The 15,988-nt window shown below is 36.4% G+C and overlaps 1 protein-coding gene across 1 annotated transcript in view; it reads right to left on the reverse strand.

Annotated features, from left to right (window-relative positions):
* Window positions 1–212: 212 nt before the first annotated feature.
* FAT4 (FAT atypical cadherin 4) overlaps window positions 213–15,988 on the reverse strand; it is a 173,623-nt gene continuing 157,847 nt past the window's right edge. The window contains exons 13-17 of the mRNA XM_027064111.2: window positions 15,795–15,974; window positions 12,735–12,859; window positions 10,639–10,856; window positions 6,064–6,325; window positions 213–3,279 (exon numbers count right to left, since the gene is read on the reverse strand). Coding sequence (XP_026919912.1) covers window positions 1,415–3,279; window positions 6,064–6,325; window positions 10,639–10,856; window positions 12,735–12,859; window positions 15,795–15,974 — 2,650 coding nt within the window. The 3' untranslated portion in view covers window positions 213–1,414. The remainder of the gene's footprint in view (window positions 3,280–6,063; window positions 6,326–10,638; window positions 10,857–12,734; window positions 12,860–15,794; window positions 15,975–15,988) is intronic.

Consider the following 15,988-nt stretch of genomic DNA (forward strand, 5'->3'; position numbering starts at 1 on the left):
CTAGGGAATTTCAAGAACTCTGACAGGTAGGAATGTACTAACATGACCTTAAAATATCTGCTCTGGCAATTATCCATACTCAGGTTTTTTAAAAGAAAATGATGCTTCTCGTTTGTAGTTCAACTTGCAATACCCCTGTTGACAAGTAGAGATTATTCAAGTTGGGCGTAAAAGAGTAAAGAAAGATGAAAATACACTGTGAATGCAAAGTATTTTAAATAAATATTTTAATTCTATTGTTGGCATTTACAAGTAGAAAGCATACAGTATGTTACAAATATCAAAATGTGAAAAATACGAACGTTACATAAGTAACAAATGTAAAAAAAGTATTTTCTTACCTTCCCTGAAAGTAAGAAAACTTTTCAGCATAGGAAAATATCAGTATCAAAAACACAGCTTAGGTGTAAAAAAAAGTTTTTACACTGTATTAAAAAATGATCTACAAAATGACAGAAAGAAAGAAGAGGTGAAATTTGACTTTATATAAATTATAAAAACTGGGTACTTGGGGTAAACTTCAAATGGCTGAAAAGTCCAATCATAGGCTTTCTTTAGGTCGATTCTTTAAAATTTTAAAAGCATAGAACATTTTTCAATAAATAACTTCTAAAAGTGTCTCTGAGAAGAGCTGCTGAGAACATCATTCCACGGTAGGAAGGGAGCAGTGTTCTAAGGATAATAAGCAGTCATTTTGTTCCTATTGGAAGCCTGATGAAAGTCAGATGACCATAATTGTTCACAAAAAGAGAGAGAGAGAGAGAGAGAGAGAGAGCAAGAGAGAGAGAGAGAGATTCGGAAGTTTTAACACAATTTTGTAAGAAACTTCTAAAGTGCTGAACAAAATGACTTCGTTTTAGTACCCACTGTCATGTAAAACCTACTCAAATATCAGACATTTCTGAGCAACATCAAATATGGAATCTACAGCTCTGGAAAGTGTTAATACTTAGTCTTTCATTCAAGAAGAGGAAGGTCCTTTCTACACTTTACAAGGATTGGTTAAACCCCAAGGATCTTGCAATGCAAAACATAAGGATGATAACACAATGGAAACAATACACATACCCCACTGTGAAAGCACAAATTCATTTCTGCCATGGCAACGGTATTCATTTCAAAAATCACAAATCAAACATTGGTAAATAAGAAAAAAACTTTCCGAACGCTGCATGCCACATGACTAGTTACAAAATACGATGCATGCAGGAAAAGAAATTCAACCAAGCATATTTAAATTAAAGACTTGTTTGGAGTCTGTTTCAGCAGCATTGTGGTTATTATTTTTTAAAGTTTCCCTCCAACACCAGTCCATACTGGCCTCTTTCGCAAATGGAATACCCCTTCGTCGGCAACCTTATAACGGTTTGAGTGTTCCTTGTTTTTCTGTTTTTCCAATGCCAGTACATAAAGTTCACACATACTGCTCTGCTTCCCCATCTTTGGGGACGGGCTTAGCTGTCCCATTCTTGCCTTCTTCGTTTGCTGCTGCTTTTTCTGGGAGAGATGCCAAATCTTTAAAAACATCTACATAATGGCCAAAGCCAGGGCCCCAGTTCAAAAGGTTGTCCCAGTTGAAATTCCCTGCTTGCTGCCCAAGTTTCAAGGGCAGTGGGTTGTCAGCAACCCCTGGTGCTGCTGCCTGTGTGCCCCCAGGTCCTCCTTCAGCCCTTCGGCCATGGTATCTTCTAGGCTTCAGTCTGGCTCCATAATTATCTTCGTCATCTGCATCAGATTCATTGACTTGAGATAATTTGGGCATCCTGGAAGTATATACCATTGGCTTTTCCCTGTCATACTCCATCTCTGAGCAAGTGAAAGACTCATGTGAGTCACTATCAGAAGAAGATTCTGGAGCTGGAATGCCATCTGCTGGGTTCCTTGTTCTGGACAATGGCCTTCTGCAATCCTCTTCTGAAGAAGACCTTCCGTGATCTGCACTGCAGATACTTGGGTTTCTAGGGCGAGGGGTGTTTAGCCTCTCCACCTCTTCAATTGAGAGTCCTACTGGAGGGGAAGATTCCAAAGGAATCTGCCCAATTGGCTGCTTTAAGCGACTCCCTGGTCTAGAACCGTGAGAGGTCATGGCCTGAGGACTCTTACTTCTCCTTCCCAGCCTTGTGGCATAGTTGAAAATGCCAGGTTGGCAGGTATCAGCATGCATTTCCAAAGTATTTCCATCTCTTATAGGAAGATGCAATTCCCTGGCGGGACTGTTCCTATAGAAAGTAGAGGACTTTGAGAAAGGGGCTGGGCTGTGTCGAGACAGGGGGTTGGGGGTTGGGCAAGCTGAATGGCTCAGGGAGCTGGTTCTCAAACCCTGACCGTATGAAGGTTGGTAAGTCAAACTGCTTGCTCCTAAGGGCATGGGGGATTGCCTCGCAAAGCCTAGGGGACTATGCCTCTGGATAGAAAATTTAGGTGTGTGGCTGCGGAACTGCTTGTAGTGTTGGATGATGTCCGCGTCTGAAGGGGCGATGCTGCTGGCGTTGTCAATGTCGTAATGCTCTATCTCTTGCTCCGGCGAAGCCAAAGGGGCGCTGGGGATGGTTTCTGAGCTGTGGGGAATATCAGTCTCATCGTAGATGAGGTAGGGGTTTTCCCGCTCAATGATATCTGGCTTAGGGTTCCCCTCGGGCTGCTTCCTCACAGTCATATCGTCCCCGTAGGGGGGTATATTGTCTGGGTCATCAAAAGCAACGTTCTCGCTTCCCTTCTTCTTCTTCTCCTTCGGTTTCTTCTCCTCTTTAGGGTCTTTTGTCTTCTTCCCCCTGCACTGGTTACACAGAATCAGGCTCAGGACCAGGAGGGCCAGGACTGTCGCACAGCTGCCCACGATGGCAGGCACAGCCCACAGAGGCAGGGAGATCTCTTCGGGACCCTGACTCAGAACACAGACATGCCCTCCAGGGCTTCCAGCTTTGCACACTCTCCCCTGAGGACAGAGGACCCCAAGACAAGCCACCACCGTCTCACAGGTCCTCCCTGTGTGGGACTCTGGGCAACTACATGTGAAGCCAGAGTGCAGGCCTGGCTCGCAGCTGCCCCCATTCTGGCATGGGTGGGAGGCACAGTCTCCAGGGGGAACGCACTTGTAGGCATACCACTGATTAATGCACAGTAAGTCGCCCCAGCAGGGGTTGCTGGCACAGATGTTCGGGCCACGACAGCCAATCTTCACTGAGGGGTCCGTCTTAGAGATGGAGGCCAAGCTATGCTTCCCACTGAAAGGAAGACTTTCTCCACCATACAGCATAGAGGCAATGCAGCCATCAAAACCTGTAGGGGTGAGAAGGAGCAGTAAGGCATTTTAGAGAAAATGCTGCATTTAAAACACTGCACCATTGAACTATGGTAAAAAGAAGCCTCCCAATCACATCACAAGAGCTAAGAAACCACAGTCTCAGAGCCATCAGCCAGTCCAAAGTCAATAACTCTGTGTGTCTTACGACATAACTTAGTAAGATATATAAGATTTCCATGACAAAAGTATGAAGAGAATTGCTCAGATACTGCTCTTTCTGAAAATTTATAAATGACTCAGACAGGCTAGATTTTCTTTTACTCCCTCTTTTATTAATTTGATTATCTATTTGTCTTATTTTTATAGTATATATATATATCAAGAATTGCATACATAGAAATAAAATGTATTTAAAAAACTTATAAAGAACAAAAAAATAAGTTAATAGCTTTTTTCTCAATTTTTTAAAATTAAAAAATATTTTTAAAGGGAAAGAAAGACAGTGCAAGCAGAGGAGGGGCAGAGGCAGAGAGAGAGAGAGAATCCCAAATAGGCTCCATGCCCAATGCAGAGCCTGACATGGAGCTCGATCCCATGACCCTGAGATCATGACCTGAGCCAAAATCAAGAGTCAGTTGTTTAACCCACTGAGCTGCCCAGGTGCCCCTAGGCTAATAGTTGTAATCATTAGATCATGCATTCTCAATGGAGGTGATACTGCTCCCAAGGAGTTGAACATAAGTTCTTGAAGAGCAAAGGGAAAATCTTAGGTATTACAATGGTTTGCAGTCATCTAGAGGGCGGCTATAGAGTATAACTGTGGCATGAACGCTTCATGAGGTGGGACAAGCAGAGTTAGGAAAACATATCTTAAATGGCTCTTTAGAGGGTAGTAATTATTATTATTTCTTAAGGTTGAGAAACTCTTTGTTGAACTTGAGTGTGTTAATATTGCTAATGCCCCTGTCCCAGAGCCCAAGAATTGATTTTGACACTAACAAAAGAGTATGATCTACTTCGGCTTATTTCTTAAAACATCCAAATGAATTATCGTCCATATTCTAAAATAAGCTAAGTATATAAGAACAACTTGTGACCTGAACTTATACTTTTGTGCCTTAAGTCCATCACCCTCCCCTGCATTTTCCAATTTTCTTCGTATTTGATATATCCTTCCACCTTAGTGACATTTCCATCCCTGATACACTTTTTCCATAAGGTTCTGTAACATCTGCTTTTGTTCCTACTCTACAGATTGTTTTTCTATGACTTAGTCTCTTTCATGTTTCATTTTCCTCTCATCAACCACTGACTCCTAAAGTTGCTCAAGCTAAGGCTCCAGGCTTTCTTTTTAATCTACCCCTTCATGTTAGGTTATCACATCCATGACCAGTACATCAGTTACTTGCTTGACTCTGCTAACTCTTAGTATGTATTTCCAGCTGGTGTCCATTCCTGATTTTAGCCCATCTATCCAAAAGTCTTTCTCAAAGGTGGTGCAAATGCCAGGTGTCCCAAACCACCATTTTGATATTTCCCATAGACAGGCTTCTCTCTCCACTGCTCTGCAGTTTCCTCTTTCAATGGTGCTGCCCTTTTTCTAGTTGACAGGTCAGAAACCATCTTGAATTTCACCACGATCATCAACAGTTTGATTTACTCTAATTCCTAAAAAAATTTCTTCCCCATTTACTTCCCTCTAAACTCCTCTGCCACCACACTAGTCAGAACTCACATAATACCTTGCCTAGATCACTGCAGTATCATCCCAGCTAATTTATGCAAGCCCACTCTTGTCTCCACCAATGCATTCTCAATGTTGTAACCTGGAAGATCTTTAATATCGCTACCTGTCTAGTCTTGACACTCCTAACATAAATTTTTTATTGACTTCCCACTGTCCTGAGAGTAAACCCAAAAATGCAACATGGTCTAGGAGGCCCTGTTTCATTCTTCAACTTCCTTCATTACCTGATGACATCAGTCTCCAATGTGCTAATAGGTCAGGTTCTATGATTTTTATCTACTTTTTGTTAAGTTCCTATCAATGTAAATTAATCTTTCATACTCTCCCATCTTCATCTTCACAGTTCATTTTAAGTACCAATAGTCAATTTCCCATGGAAATTTCCCTTTCTCATTTTTTGGAAATCTCTTAGAATTCTATATTCCTTCTTCACATCCTTTTTCATATTTTAAAATAATACATCTAGTTGTATAATCGTTTGATCAATGTTGCCTTCCTTACTTGGCCATGTTTTGTATGAGGAGAGTAGCTTTATTTAGCCCACCATTGTACTCCCAATGCCAAGTACAGGGCTCAGTAATATCTGCCATGTGAATGGACACATGAATGAATGGATAAATAAATGTTTGATGGACAAGGGAAGAACCATGGGATGAATTATGAACTTGGTAGAACAAATGTAAATGACTAAAATAAAGTAAGTGATGACCAATAGTTTATTATAGACTTTTTTTCGTTTGTTTTATTTATTTTTGAGAGAAAGAGAGAGCGAAGGAGAGAGTGAGCATGGGAGGGACAGAGAGAGAGGGAGACACAGAATCTGAATACAGACTCCAGGCTGTGAGCTGTCAGCATAGAGCCTGACATGGGGCTTGAACCCACAAACTGCGAGATCATGACCTGAGCCGAAGTCGGACACTTAACCGACTGAGCCACCCAGGTGCCCCTATTATAGACTTCTTAAAGATAGTTATGAGAGACTTAGAATAGTCATAATGGATATTATCAGAAGTCCAACTACTTTTATAGGAATAATTTTACCTTTCCTTTGCTCAACGCAAGCATTTTTTACCTGTGTGGGAATCTCGATGGGCTTGATTGGGTGGAATTCCTCCAAGAGATATAGTGAGTACATCGAGGCCACCAAAATCTTGTGTAGGGTGGATGATATCTCTGTTATATATTCTGTCGATGGACAGTACTGTGGCTGTTCCATTTTTTCCGATTAGAAAAGTATGCCAGTGGCCATCTGCAACATAAACTTCAGGAATATTTCTCTCCACTTTCCCAGCAATTCCTGCATCTGATGTAAAATGTACTTTGCCATTTTTAATCTGTAAAATGTATTAAAATAATGCACAATTAAGCTATGATGTGCTTGAGTAAAAATAGAATAGAAATGAAATGAAACTTACAATATTGATCAACTGAAAGCTAACAGGCTAGCTGAAAAGTCTGGCTATATCAGAGCATACTTACCCATACTTCCTCTACAAATTTAGGTAACATATACCTTCATATTTAATAGTTTTAATAGTTTTCAAGTTGTTATTATATTTATACCTAATTTTTTAAGATGCCTAAAATTATTTTCTGGAACACAGCTGAGATAATAATGGAGTGAAAACCCATTTCAAGATAAGTAAAATATACCCTTTTGTAATTACTTATAATTTAATCACAACGACAAGTATAGAGAATCAATCAGTTTAGTAAATGGTCCACAGTGATTGAAAAATGTTAAAACTACTTGCAAAAAAAGAAGCATCAATGCTTAGGCAAAAATGAAACATAGTTGGAAAAACAGACAAAAAGAAATTCTTTTATATGTTATCTATTATGCACTGGAATTTTAGAAGAAAACATGCCTATTGTTTATATCATTTATTCAGATGAAAATTATGAGTGAATTCTTAATAATGAGGTGTCTGGGAAAGTCTTCACTTTGACTGCCTTTTACAATTTATCTAAGGGATATTTGGTTTCTCTGACTTTGCCCAGTAGAACATTGGGTAACAGGATGCTCCTACTCCAGTTTCCAGCTACCAAGTTTCCAGTATTCTGAGGAGACACTTTAGAAAATGAAATAATTTATGAGGCAACATGAACATTTGGTTCAGAGAGCATAATCCCATCATGCTGCCAGACAGAGCTGGTGCCTGGGCTGGGGGATGAAGTGGCACTGTGTATCAAATGACAGGAATGAATGGATGGATCAGTGATTTTGTCACTCGGATCAGATGCTATTTCTACATGCAACAAACACATCTGGTAGAACTAAAAGTCAGTTCATTTTTACTCTGTGGAAAATATGCCTAACACATTTACATACGTTACTCATACTGTAAGATTTTATTTAAAGAGTCTCTCTAGATGGTAATATAATTCAGTACCAAATTCAGATGGGAAAAGAAAAGAGAGTTGTGGTTAAATGACAATAACATTTCATCAAGTGAGCAATGTCTCATGAAACACACGTTGAAAATAGCAGCCCGTCATTGGTGATACCTAGAGTCCTTTTGGAAAGAAGCCGTGAGAAGAGCCCTCTCCCGGCACTGTGTTTCCCTCCTACCTGATCAAACCCTGGCATCCTTCTATTTGACCAAATCTGATGAGAGTCTTTAGAATACACCATAGAGTAGGGTGAACAAGAACCTAAGTGCCCATTGTAACATTCCTGATGTTCTGCTTCTCCCCACTAATACTCTACTCTTGCATCCTTCCTAACTTCAAAACATCATGCTCACTTTTTATGTTCATTTTTGCTTGGTTTTATTTATCCACATATTTATTTATTTATTTATTTATTTATTTATTTATTTATTTTTGATCTAGACCTCCGAATCCCTCATCCCAAGTCTGTACAATACATCTAGCCCCACTTAAAAATAAACACAAACAAACAACAACAACAACAACAAAAAACCCTACACATCAAGAAAACAGGATTGATTTGGAACAGAAATAGAGTCCGTAATCTTACATTATTACAGAACTCTAAATATGGAGATACACAAAATGCCATAAAAGAAGGGAGGTTGGCAGAACACTTTAAATATACCATCAGCACAGTTAGACATGAGTATGCTTCCTTCTGTTTTTCAATCTAATATTCTCTCTACCTAATGCCTTTTTTATCTGAACAGATTCTATCTATTCTACATATTCTCCTCTCTCTTCACATTGCTATTGCTACTCACTCTTGACACTCCCCCTCATTTACCCAACTCTCTTTTCTATGTTCAAAATGATCATCTTGATTCCTTTGTGTGTGTGTGAGAGAGAGAAGAAAGATGGATTGATGCAGAGAATGAAGAACAAAAGAAAGAAAGGAAGAAATAAAGGAAGGAAGGAAGGAAGGAAGGAAGGAAGGAAGGAAGGAAGGAAGAAACTGTCAGAAAGAAACTGTCAGAAAGTGAGCCAAAAGAAAGAAGGAAAAAAACCAGGGGCCTTACTCACCGATAAACTAAATGAAAAGTAACAGTTCTTTCTGACTAGCTTCCTAGCCTGTGCAAGTAGATCGTATTCCTGTCATCCAAATAATTTGCCTGCTTACTTACAATAGCCATTCTCTTTCCGTCTATTTTGTTCTCTTTATTCACTGGTTTTTTAATCTACTTACTTTACCTGCCAAGCTCCTTAATCTCTGAAAAGCTGCTTTTCAAAATATTCATAGAAAAGAAATGTGCATTTTGGTCTGCATTAGTCATTATTTTTATTCATTAGCATTTACTTTTCCTTCAGGAAAAAAATCTCTTTCAAAGTGCTTGCTACCAATGTAAGAATATCTGGAGAAGTTGAATGCTGCCGTCCTGTTGGAAATGCAAGATTTTATGGTGACAAAAATGGATCCTGACATTCAGCTTCTTCCTTAAGGAAAAAAAAAATATTCTTTCTCTGATTTCTTCAACCACATTGTATTTTGTATCTCTTGGCTTAAAGAGATAATGTACAGAAATATTTCATATGTCATTTAAATGGCACGAGGACTTGGAAGCAGCTTAACAGATAATGCACAGACCTCAATGTCAAAGCCTCTCAACGCATACAAAAAGTGTTTCTTGTAGACTGTGAAGCTTTACTTCTTTCTGTACTTCCACTTTCTTTGGTTCTGATACACTTTCCAATACAAATTATAAACACCAAATAAAATCATAATATAATGACATAGATGCTTTGTTTTGCAGTAGCTTTATTAATTTTGAACTGGGCTCCTTGGTTGAATATGGAGGTAAACTTATAACGGGAAGATGTTCTTTTGTACTAGATTAGAGCGGAGTTGTTCAACTTCGGCACTATTGACATTTTGGACTAGATTCCTTCTTTGTTTTGGGGTGCTGCGTTGTGCAATGTAGGATATTTAGTGACATATCTGATCTCTACTTACTAGATGCTGGTAGCACCCCCTCCCCATTGTGACAATAAAAAATGCCTCCAGACATTGTCAAATGTCTCCTGGGGGGAAGAGAGGGTAAAATCATCCACAGTTGGGAATGACTGGACTGTGAGGACTAAGATTTTTAAAAATATTTTTTGTACTACTTCCTAAAGATATGTGCATGCAGCATAACAACCAGAGTTGACTTGGATGGAGAGAAATTTTAAGAATAAAAAGGCTGAAGTTCAGAGGTGAATGCCTGTTTTATTTTTAAATATTATATGTGAGTTAAATGGAGTAATTCTCTATGCATATTGCTTTTTTTCTTCATGAACTAAGCTTTTAGTAATGTTCAAAATATTAATTTATAAGTGAAGAGAATACAGGATGTCTGAGTTTATTTTCTTCAGAATTTACCAAAATTCATGTAAAAATTATGAGTGGAATTATAATATCAAAATGATATTAATCAAAATCAGTCAAAAGAAACTGATGATTTAAAAGGTGAAGTCTTATTTGTGGGAAAGAAAGCAGACTAATATAATAGTCTTAGAATTAAGAAGCTAAAAGTTGAAGGAAAATGCATATCCTGGGAAATTATTCACTGGGTTAGCATATCATTTATAGTTTAAAATATTATGTAAAAGCCTAATGATAAATCAATACATTGTTCTCATAAAACAGAATGTTTAAAAACAATGTATTTAGAAATTATTTGGGGAAGTCAGGGGGAATTTAACTTACAATAATTCCAAAGATACTTAATTTCACAGGGTTTACCTAGATAGTTAATTGACTATATGCTCCAGAATAAAGCCAGATAACTTAAAAATGTTTTTTTCTTATTCTTGTCCCACCAATTAATGTAAACATATCAGTGTTTGGAATAATTTCTGGAACTTTTTTTTTCCACTTCAAAAGCACATTATCTTTTTGTTTTACTTTGTTTAAAAGTAGAGAAAGAAAAGCAATATAAATTTTTATTTGACAAAATAGATTGCAACAAATTCTTTCTATGCTGGCCTACCTAGCAGTGGTCTTTACTCTAAACCAAGACAAAAGTGTTTAGAAAGCAAACCATTCAGATCTTTGTTACTCTGGCCAATGCCTGGGGAATAGTTAAGATAGATGATATTGGAATAGTGCCCAGTATTAGTCGGAACTCTAATGGGTTGTAAAGAAAAGGACAGAAATTATGGGCGAAGTGATTTAAATCATGACACAGCAGGCGGTCTAATCAAATGAAGTCACCATTAGCTTTTATCTTACCTTCACAGTAGTGTAATTGCTGCTTTCTTGGATATGGATTAAAATGCCATTCTCGCTTCTTGTTCTGAATTTTATTTCCAGACTGTTCACACCAAAAGGCTCCAACATGGCACCTCGTATGCTCTGTCTTAACAAATATTCCCGCTTCTCATTCTGACTCATGTGGTAATCCAAGCGCCCTTTGCCTTCTAATGATAACGCAGTGTCAGGAGTAATAGCTGAAAGGCAACGAAGAAAGGGAAAAATGAATGCATCCATTTGGTTTCTGAAGAAGTTTTTATAAGTGACAAAAATTATAAAAAAGGACAATAAAATATCAGGTTTTGGGAATCCATATTCCCCAATCCTCCTCTTGGGGAAAAAAAAAATTCCATTTGTGAATTACTGTATAAAGTAATTTCAAATGCTTAAATCAAAATCAGAATCAATCATTTGGGTAATATTCAATAAAATATTTGGTATAGCAGGGGCGCCTGAGTGGCTCAGTTGGTTAAGGGTCCGACTTTGGCTCAGGTCATGATCTCAATAGTTCGTGAGTATGAGCCCCGCGACTGGCTCTGGGCTGACAGCTCAGAGCCTGGAGCACACTTCAGATTCTGTGTCTCCCTCTGTCTGCCCTTCTGCTGCTTTCACTCTCTCTCTCATTGTCTCAAAAATAAATAAACATTAAAAAAATTAAAAAAAATATTTGGTATAGCATATAAATCATGAATACTTATAGAGATACCACCTGTTAAAAACATGGAGTTGCAAATGTGTTTATAATAAGTGTTACTTTATTTCCAAAATTTATAAATGTGTTCAGAGTTGGATGATTTGTAATCATAAGTCTCTAGCATGTTAGAAATTTGGACAAAGAAGTGAACAAATATTTAATTTGTATTAATTTTATTATTAGCAATCATCATATAATCATGTTGAATTTAATTTATCATTATGTGTAACTGTACTGTATAATTATAATTTATCATAATTTGGTAAAATGTTCACACTACTGAACTTTAGAAGTTTGTTATCATAACAGTTAATATAGTTAAAGAAAAGACATAAAGCAAATGAGCTCAAAAGGGTTTCAGCACTGAATAGTATACTTTATAGAACTAAATTTTATAGTATGTGCATTATATCTCAATTTAAAAAAAAGAACCTCAGACATCTCTCAAGCCAATGACTCATTTCATGTTCCAGGCATAACTGGATTCCTACTTATAAATACTCATTACTTAATGAAAAAACTATCTGACAACATACTTTTTTGTTGTTTTGATGTTATCCTAACTAATTCAATATGATTATATCTTCTGCTAGTAAGACCTTTTTGACTACAGTATATCCTTAATGTGATCATGAATTTATATTCATTCTTATAATATAATTAGGACTCCTTGGGAAGTGGCCAAATAACTGCAATGATCTGAGTATTAACCATATACTTGAAAATAAGGCAAATTTTCTAGAAGAAACTCCATTAGGGTTAGTTAGTGGGATGTACAGCTTGAAATTAGAGAATGCCATGTTCTAATGATGGCTTGAGCGCCTCTAACGTCTTATTAAAAAATAGTAGTAGGGTTTAAAAAACAAATAGTTATACAAAGATTTAAAAAGTAAGACTCAAAACCAATTCTAATAATTGTAAATTAAAATGCAAATATCACCCTTAATTGTAATAGATTATACTGCCATTGTATGATGGTTTGAACTCAGTGTTTGGTCATTTATTATTTACATTTTTCTACCACATACAAAATATTTACTGGAGAAATATTCCTTAAAGGCAGATAATATTAGACCCAAACCTGAATATAGTCCTTGGCCTTGTATTTGTATAGCATTCCTATAAATTAGCTTTGCTAAATTCATAAATTCATAAAATGGAAATTAACAACTTAGTAAATAATTCTGAAAGAATATCACTCTTCCTCAGGTTAAAAAAATAAATGTAAAATGTCACTATAGTTTCTAATTGTTACCCATTTATTATTTTCAACATTTAGAATGAAAAAATTTCTTTGAATATAATTACATATTTAAGTGCATATATTTATATTTTTCATGATTACTATAATTTCCAGTGGAAGAGAAAACAGCTTGCATACATTTTTCACAGTATTTCCCAGTTAGTCCTTCTTTGCAATGACACTGCTGCCATGACCAGTAATCCGTACATGTGCCACCATGTTGGCAGGGGCTGTGAGTACAAGCACCTTCTAGTCTGGGACATCTAAAATGAAATAATAATAAAGACTCATAAGGCACAAAATAAAGTGTGGGGGATTTGTTAAAACTAGATGTAAGCTTTTATTAACTTGCTTAGTTTCATGCACTCACTTCTTGGAAACTCAAGTTACAACTATATTTGGGGCATCTAGTCAAACTAAGAGCTGTAACACAGGGCCTGCCTCATTCAAAAAGGAGAAAGTTAAACCAAATAACATCTTACACAATACAGAAAAAGAGGTGATAATTTCTTTTTTAAATTAATTCTTATTTGAGTAGGACATCTTTGGTTAATGTAATCTAAGGCCCCCACATTTATTTGCTTATACAACTCCACCAGACAACTCATCAACTGATGTCTATTAAATGTCTACCATATGCCAATTACAAGCATACTATTCTAAGCATGGGGGCAAAGTGTTGAAAAATCCACATGTCGTGGAGTATTTATTTTTCCTTGTGTAGGAGGGAGTCAAAAAAACCAAACCAAAACAAAAATTAGGTAAATATGTAATATGTTAGAACAAAGAAAGTTCTTTGGAAAATTAAGATAGACAAAGGCTATCGAGAGATTTTTTTTTAGGATGGAGGGTAGATTCATCAGTGAAGGAAGGACATATTTTTGTAAAGACCTAAACAAATTGAGAGAATGAAGAATATTTGGTAGAAGATCACTCCAGACAGAGGAAACAGCAAGTAAGAAAGTTAAATTGTACCTAATATGTTTGAGGAACACCGAGGGGCCCAGTATGGTTGGAGCAGAGTGAACAAGAAAAAGAAGCATATGTAAATACAGTGAGAAAATGGAGAAAGAGGCTAGATCATGAAGGCCTTGTAAGTCAGGGTTAGGATGAACATCTGTTTTTAAATGTCATTCTGGTTGTTGGTAGATTGGATGTGAAGTATGTCAGAAAGAGAAGAATCAAAGGTAAGTCTAAAAGTTTTGGCTGAACAGTTTTGGCTGATTGACTTATCATTATTTAAGACAGAGAGAACTGTGGAGGAAATAGATTTAGAAGGAATTGGGAAAGAAGGCCACAAATTCATTTTTAAACTTAAGTGTGAAATATTTGTTAGAAAGACACATAAGATATCGGGTAGTCCGTTGGCTAGAAGGGTCTAAAGTGCGTAAGAAAGGCCAAGTTGAAGATAACCATTTAAGAGTCACCAGTTTTAAAGTTAGTACTTAAAACCAAGGGCTATAAAACATGATTTAAAGAATGAATATATATACAAAAGAGAAGGGGTCAACCAGATGAGAAAAAGAATCAGAGTAGAAAACCAGGATTGTACCATATGCTGATAGAGGTATTTTTAGGGAAAGGAAGTAATGAACATTGGAATTCAAAGAAGATGAGAACTGACCATTGATTTTAGCAACACAAAAGTTATTGATCACTTTGACAAAGAACAATTTTTCAAAAAGAGAGAGGATGGTAATTAGAGAGTAAAATGGGATTAATAAAGTTTTTACAAAAATAAAATGGGAGAAATAGCAGCATGGATTTAAATGAGGAAAGACATGCCAAGGAGACAGCTGGACTATTGTTTTTAGAACATTGCAGGGGACTGAGCCTTTTACATAAAAAGGGGTTGGTCTTTATGGGAATAGGAGCAGTTCGTTCATAGTAATAGGATGCAATGTAGACCATGGGATGCACACGTGCATGGGCAAATGTGGAGGAATGAGCTTTTGGAAGTTTTCTTTTGATTGCTTCCATTTTCTGAGCAAGGTAGGAAGCAAATTCATTAGCTGGGAAAGATGGTACAGGAGTGATATTTGGGGTCTGTGAAAAGGGGAGGCTGGAAAGTAATTGAGAAAAGTGAGCAAATGATTAAACTGGGGAATAGAATATGTTGCCACGCAAAATCATGGCCGCATTAGAGATTAGTAATCACGAATTTGAAGACAATGAACTCCTCCAGAGCAAGAATCTGCCTTGTTCATTTATTTGTAACTAACCTCAGTCCAAGTGCCTAATTCAAGACTTAGCTTTGCTACTCACCAGCTTGTTGACTTTGAGAAAGTTTTTAAAACACTGAGTAGCTCAGAAATTAATATTATCTATCTCATAAAATGGTTGTAAAAGTTAAAATAGACTAAAAATATTAAGAATAGTATTAACCACAGGGCTTTTAATATATTAATAAAATTAGAAACAAGTGAAGTGTATAATAATAGTTAAAATAGGGCACATTCATATGATGGAACAGCAGGCAGTCATGAACCTCACAATGAGGTTAAGAGTGTTTGTCTCTGGGTGGTGCATAGGATACTTTATATTTTTCTGAATTTTCCAATTTTCATTATGAATAAGATTAACTTTTAAAATAAAGTGTGTTATTTTCACAATTCCAAAATCTTTCCTTAACCAATAAGCACATAGGAAAATAAAATGTTTTACAATTAATCAAATTATTGCTTGTTAAAGGTGTACTAAGGTATATTTTGAAAATATATGTTTGTATGTAAAGCTATTTAATATCAAATACAAAAATAATATTTTTTGTATACATTATTACTAACATTTATACATCATTATGTGGCAGATACTTTTCTATGTGATTCATCTACTTGTCATTATAATCTTCACAACTGTTTTGAAGCGTATATAGGCGTAAAAGCATACGTATATTTTTCTTACACTCCAGAAAATAAGAGTTAATTTTCTAAGTAAATATCACATTTTATACCAAACAGTAAATATTTAAATTTAATTTTAATAAGTTAATTAATTCAAATAATTTCTGTGTTAACTGTAAAAGTTAGCTGGTGGTAATTAAATTAAATAAGTAATTAAATGAAATGAATATTTAAAATTCAAAACAATGTAAAACATTTGATACTTTTAGAACTGTGGTCACAATAATTTCAGCTTTGGATGCTCACTTATCATGCATTTTGTTCATTTTTATTTAAAATAATAAAATTGTCATACTGATCTAGGATGCCTTGTGCTGCCAGAGCTTGGCTGGGTTCCAGAGGCCTTCCATTGACTGCAAACTCCATTATGCACCCAACAAAATCATGGCTTTCCACGTGTCCTCTCCTCTGAAGGATCGGATCTAGGGATCTGATACCTCCAACTGTGACTCGATTTGGCTGAACGTCAAGAGTCCTACATGAGAAAGC

This window comes from Acinonyx jubatus, chromosome B1, assembly GCF_027475565.1.
Source record: "Acinonyx jubatus isolate Ajub_Pintada_27869175 chromosome B1, VMU_Ajub_asm_v1.0, whole genome shotgun sequence".
NCBI classification, from domain to species: Eukaryota; Metazoa; Chordata; class Mammalia; order Carnivora; family Felidae; genus Acinonyx; species Acinonyx jubatus.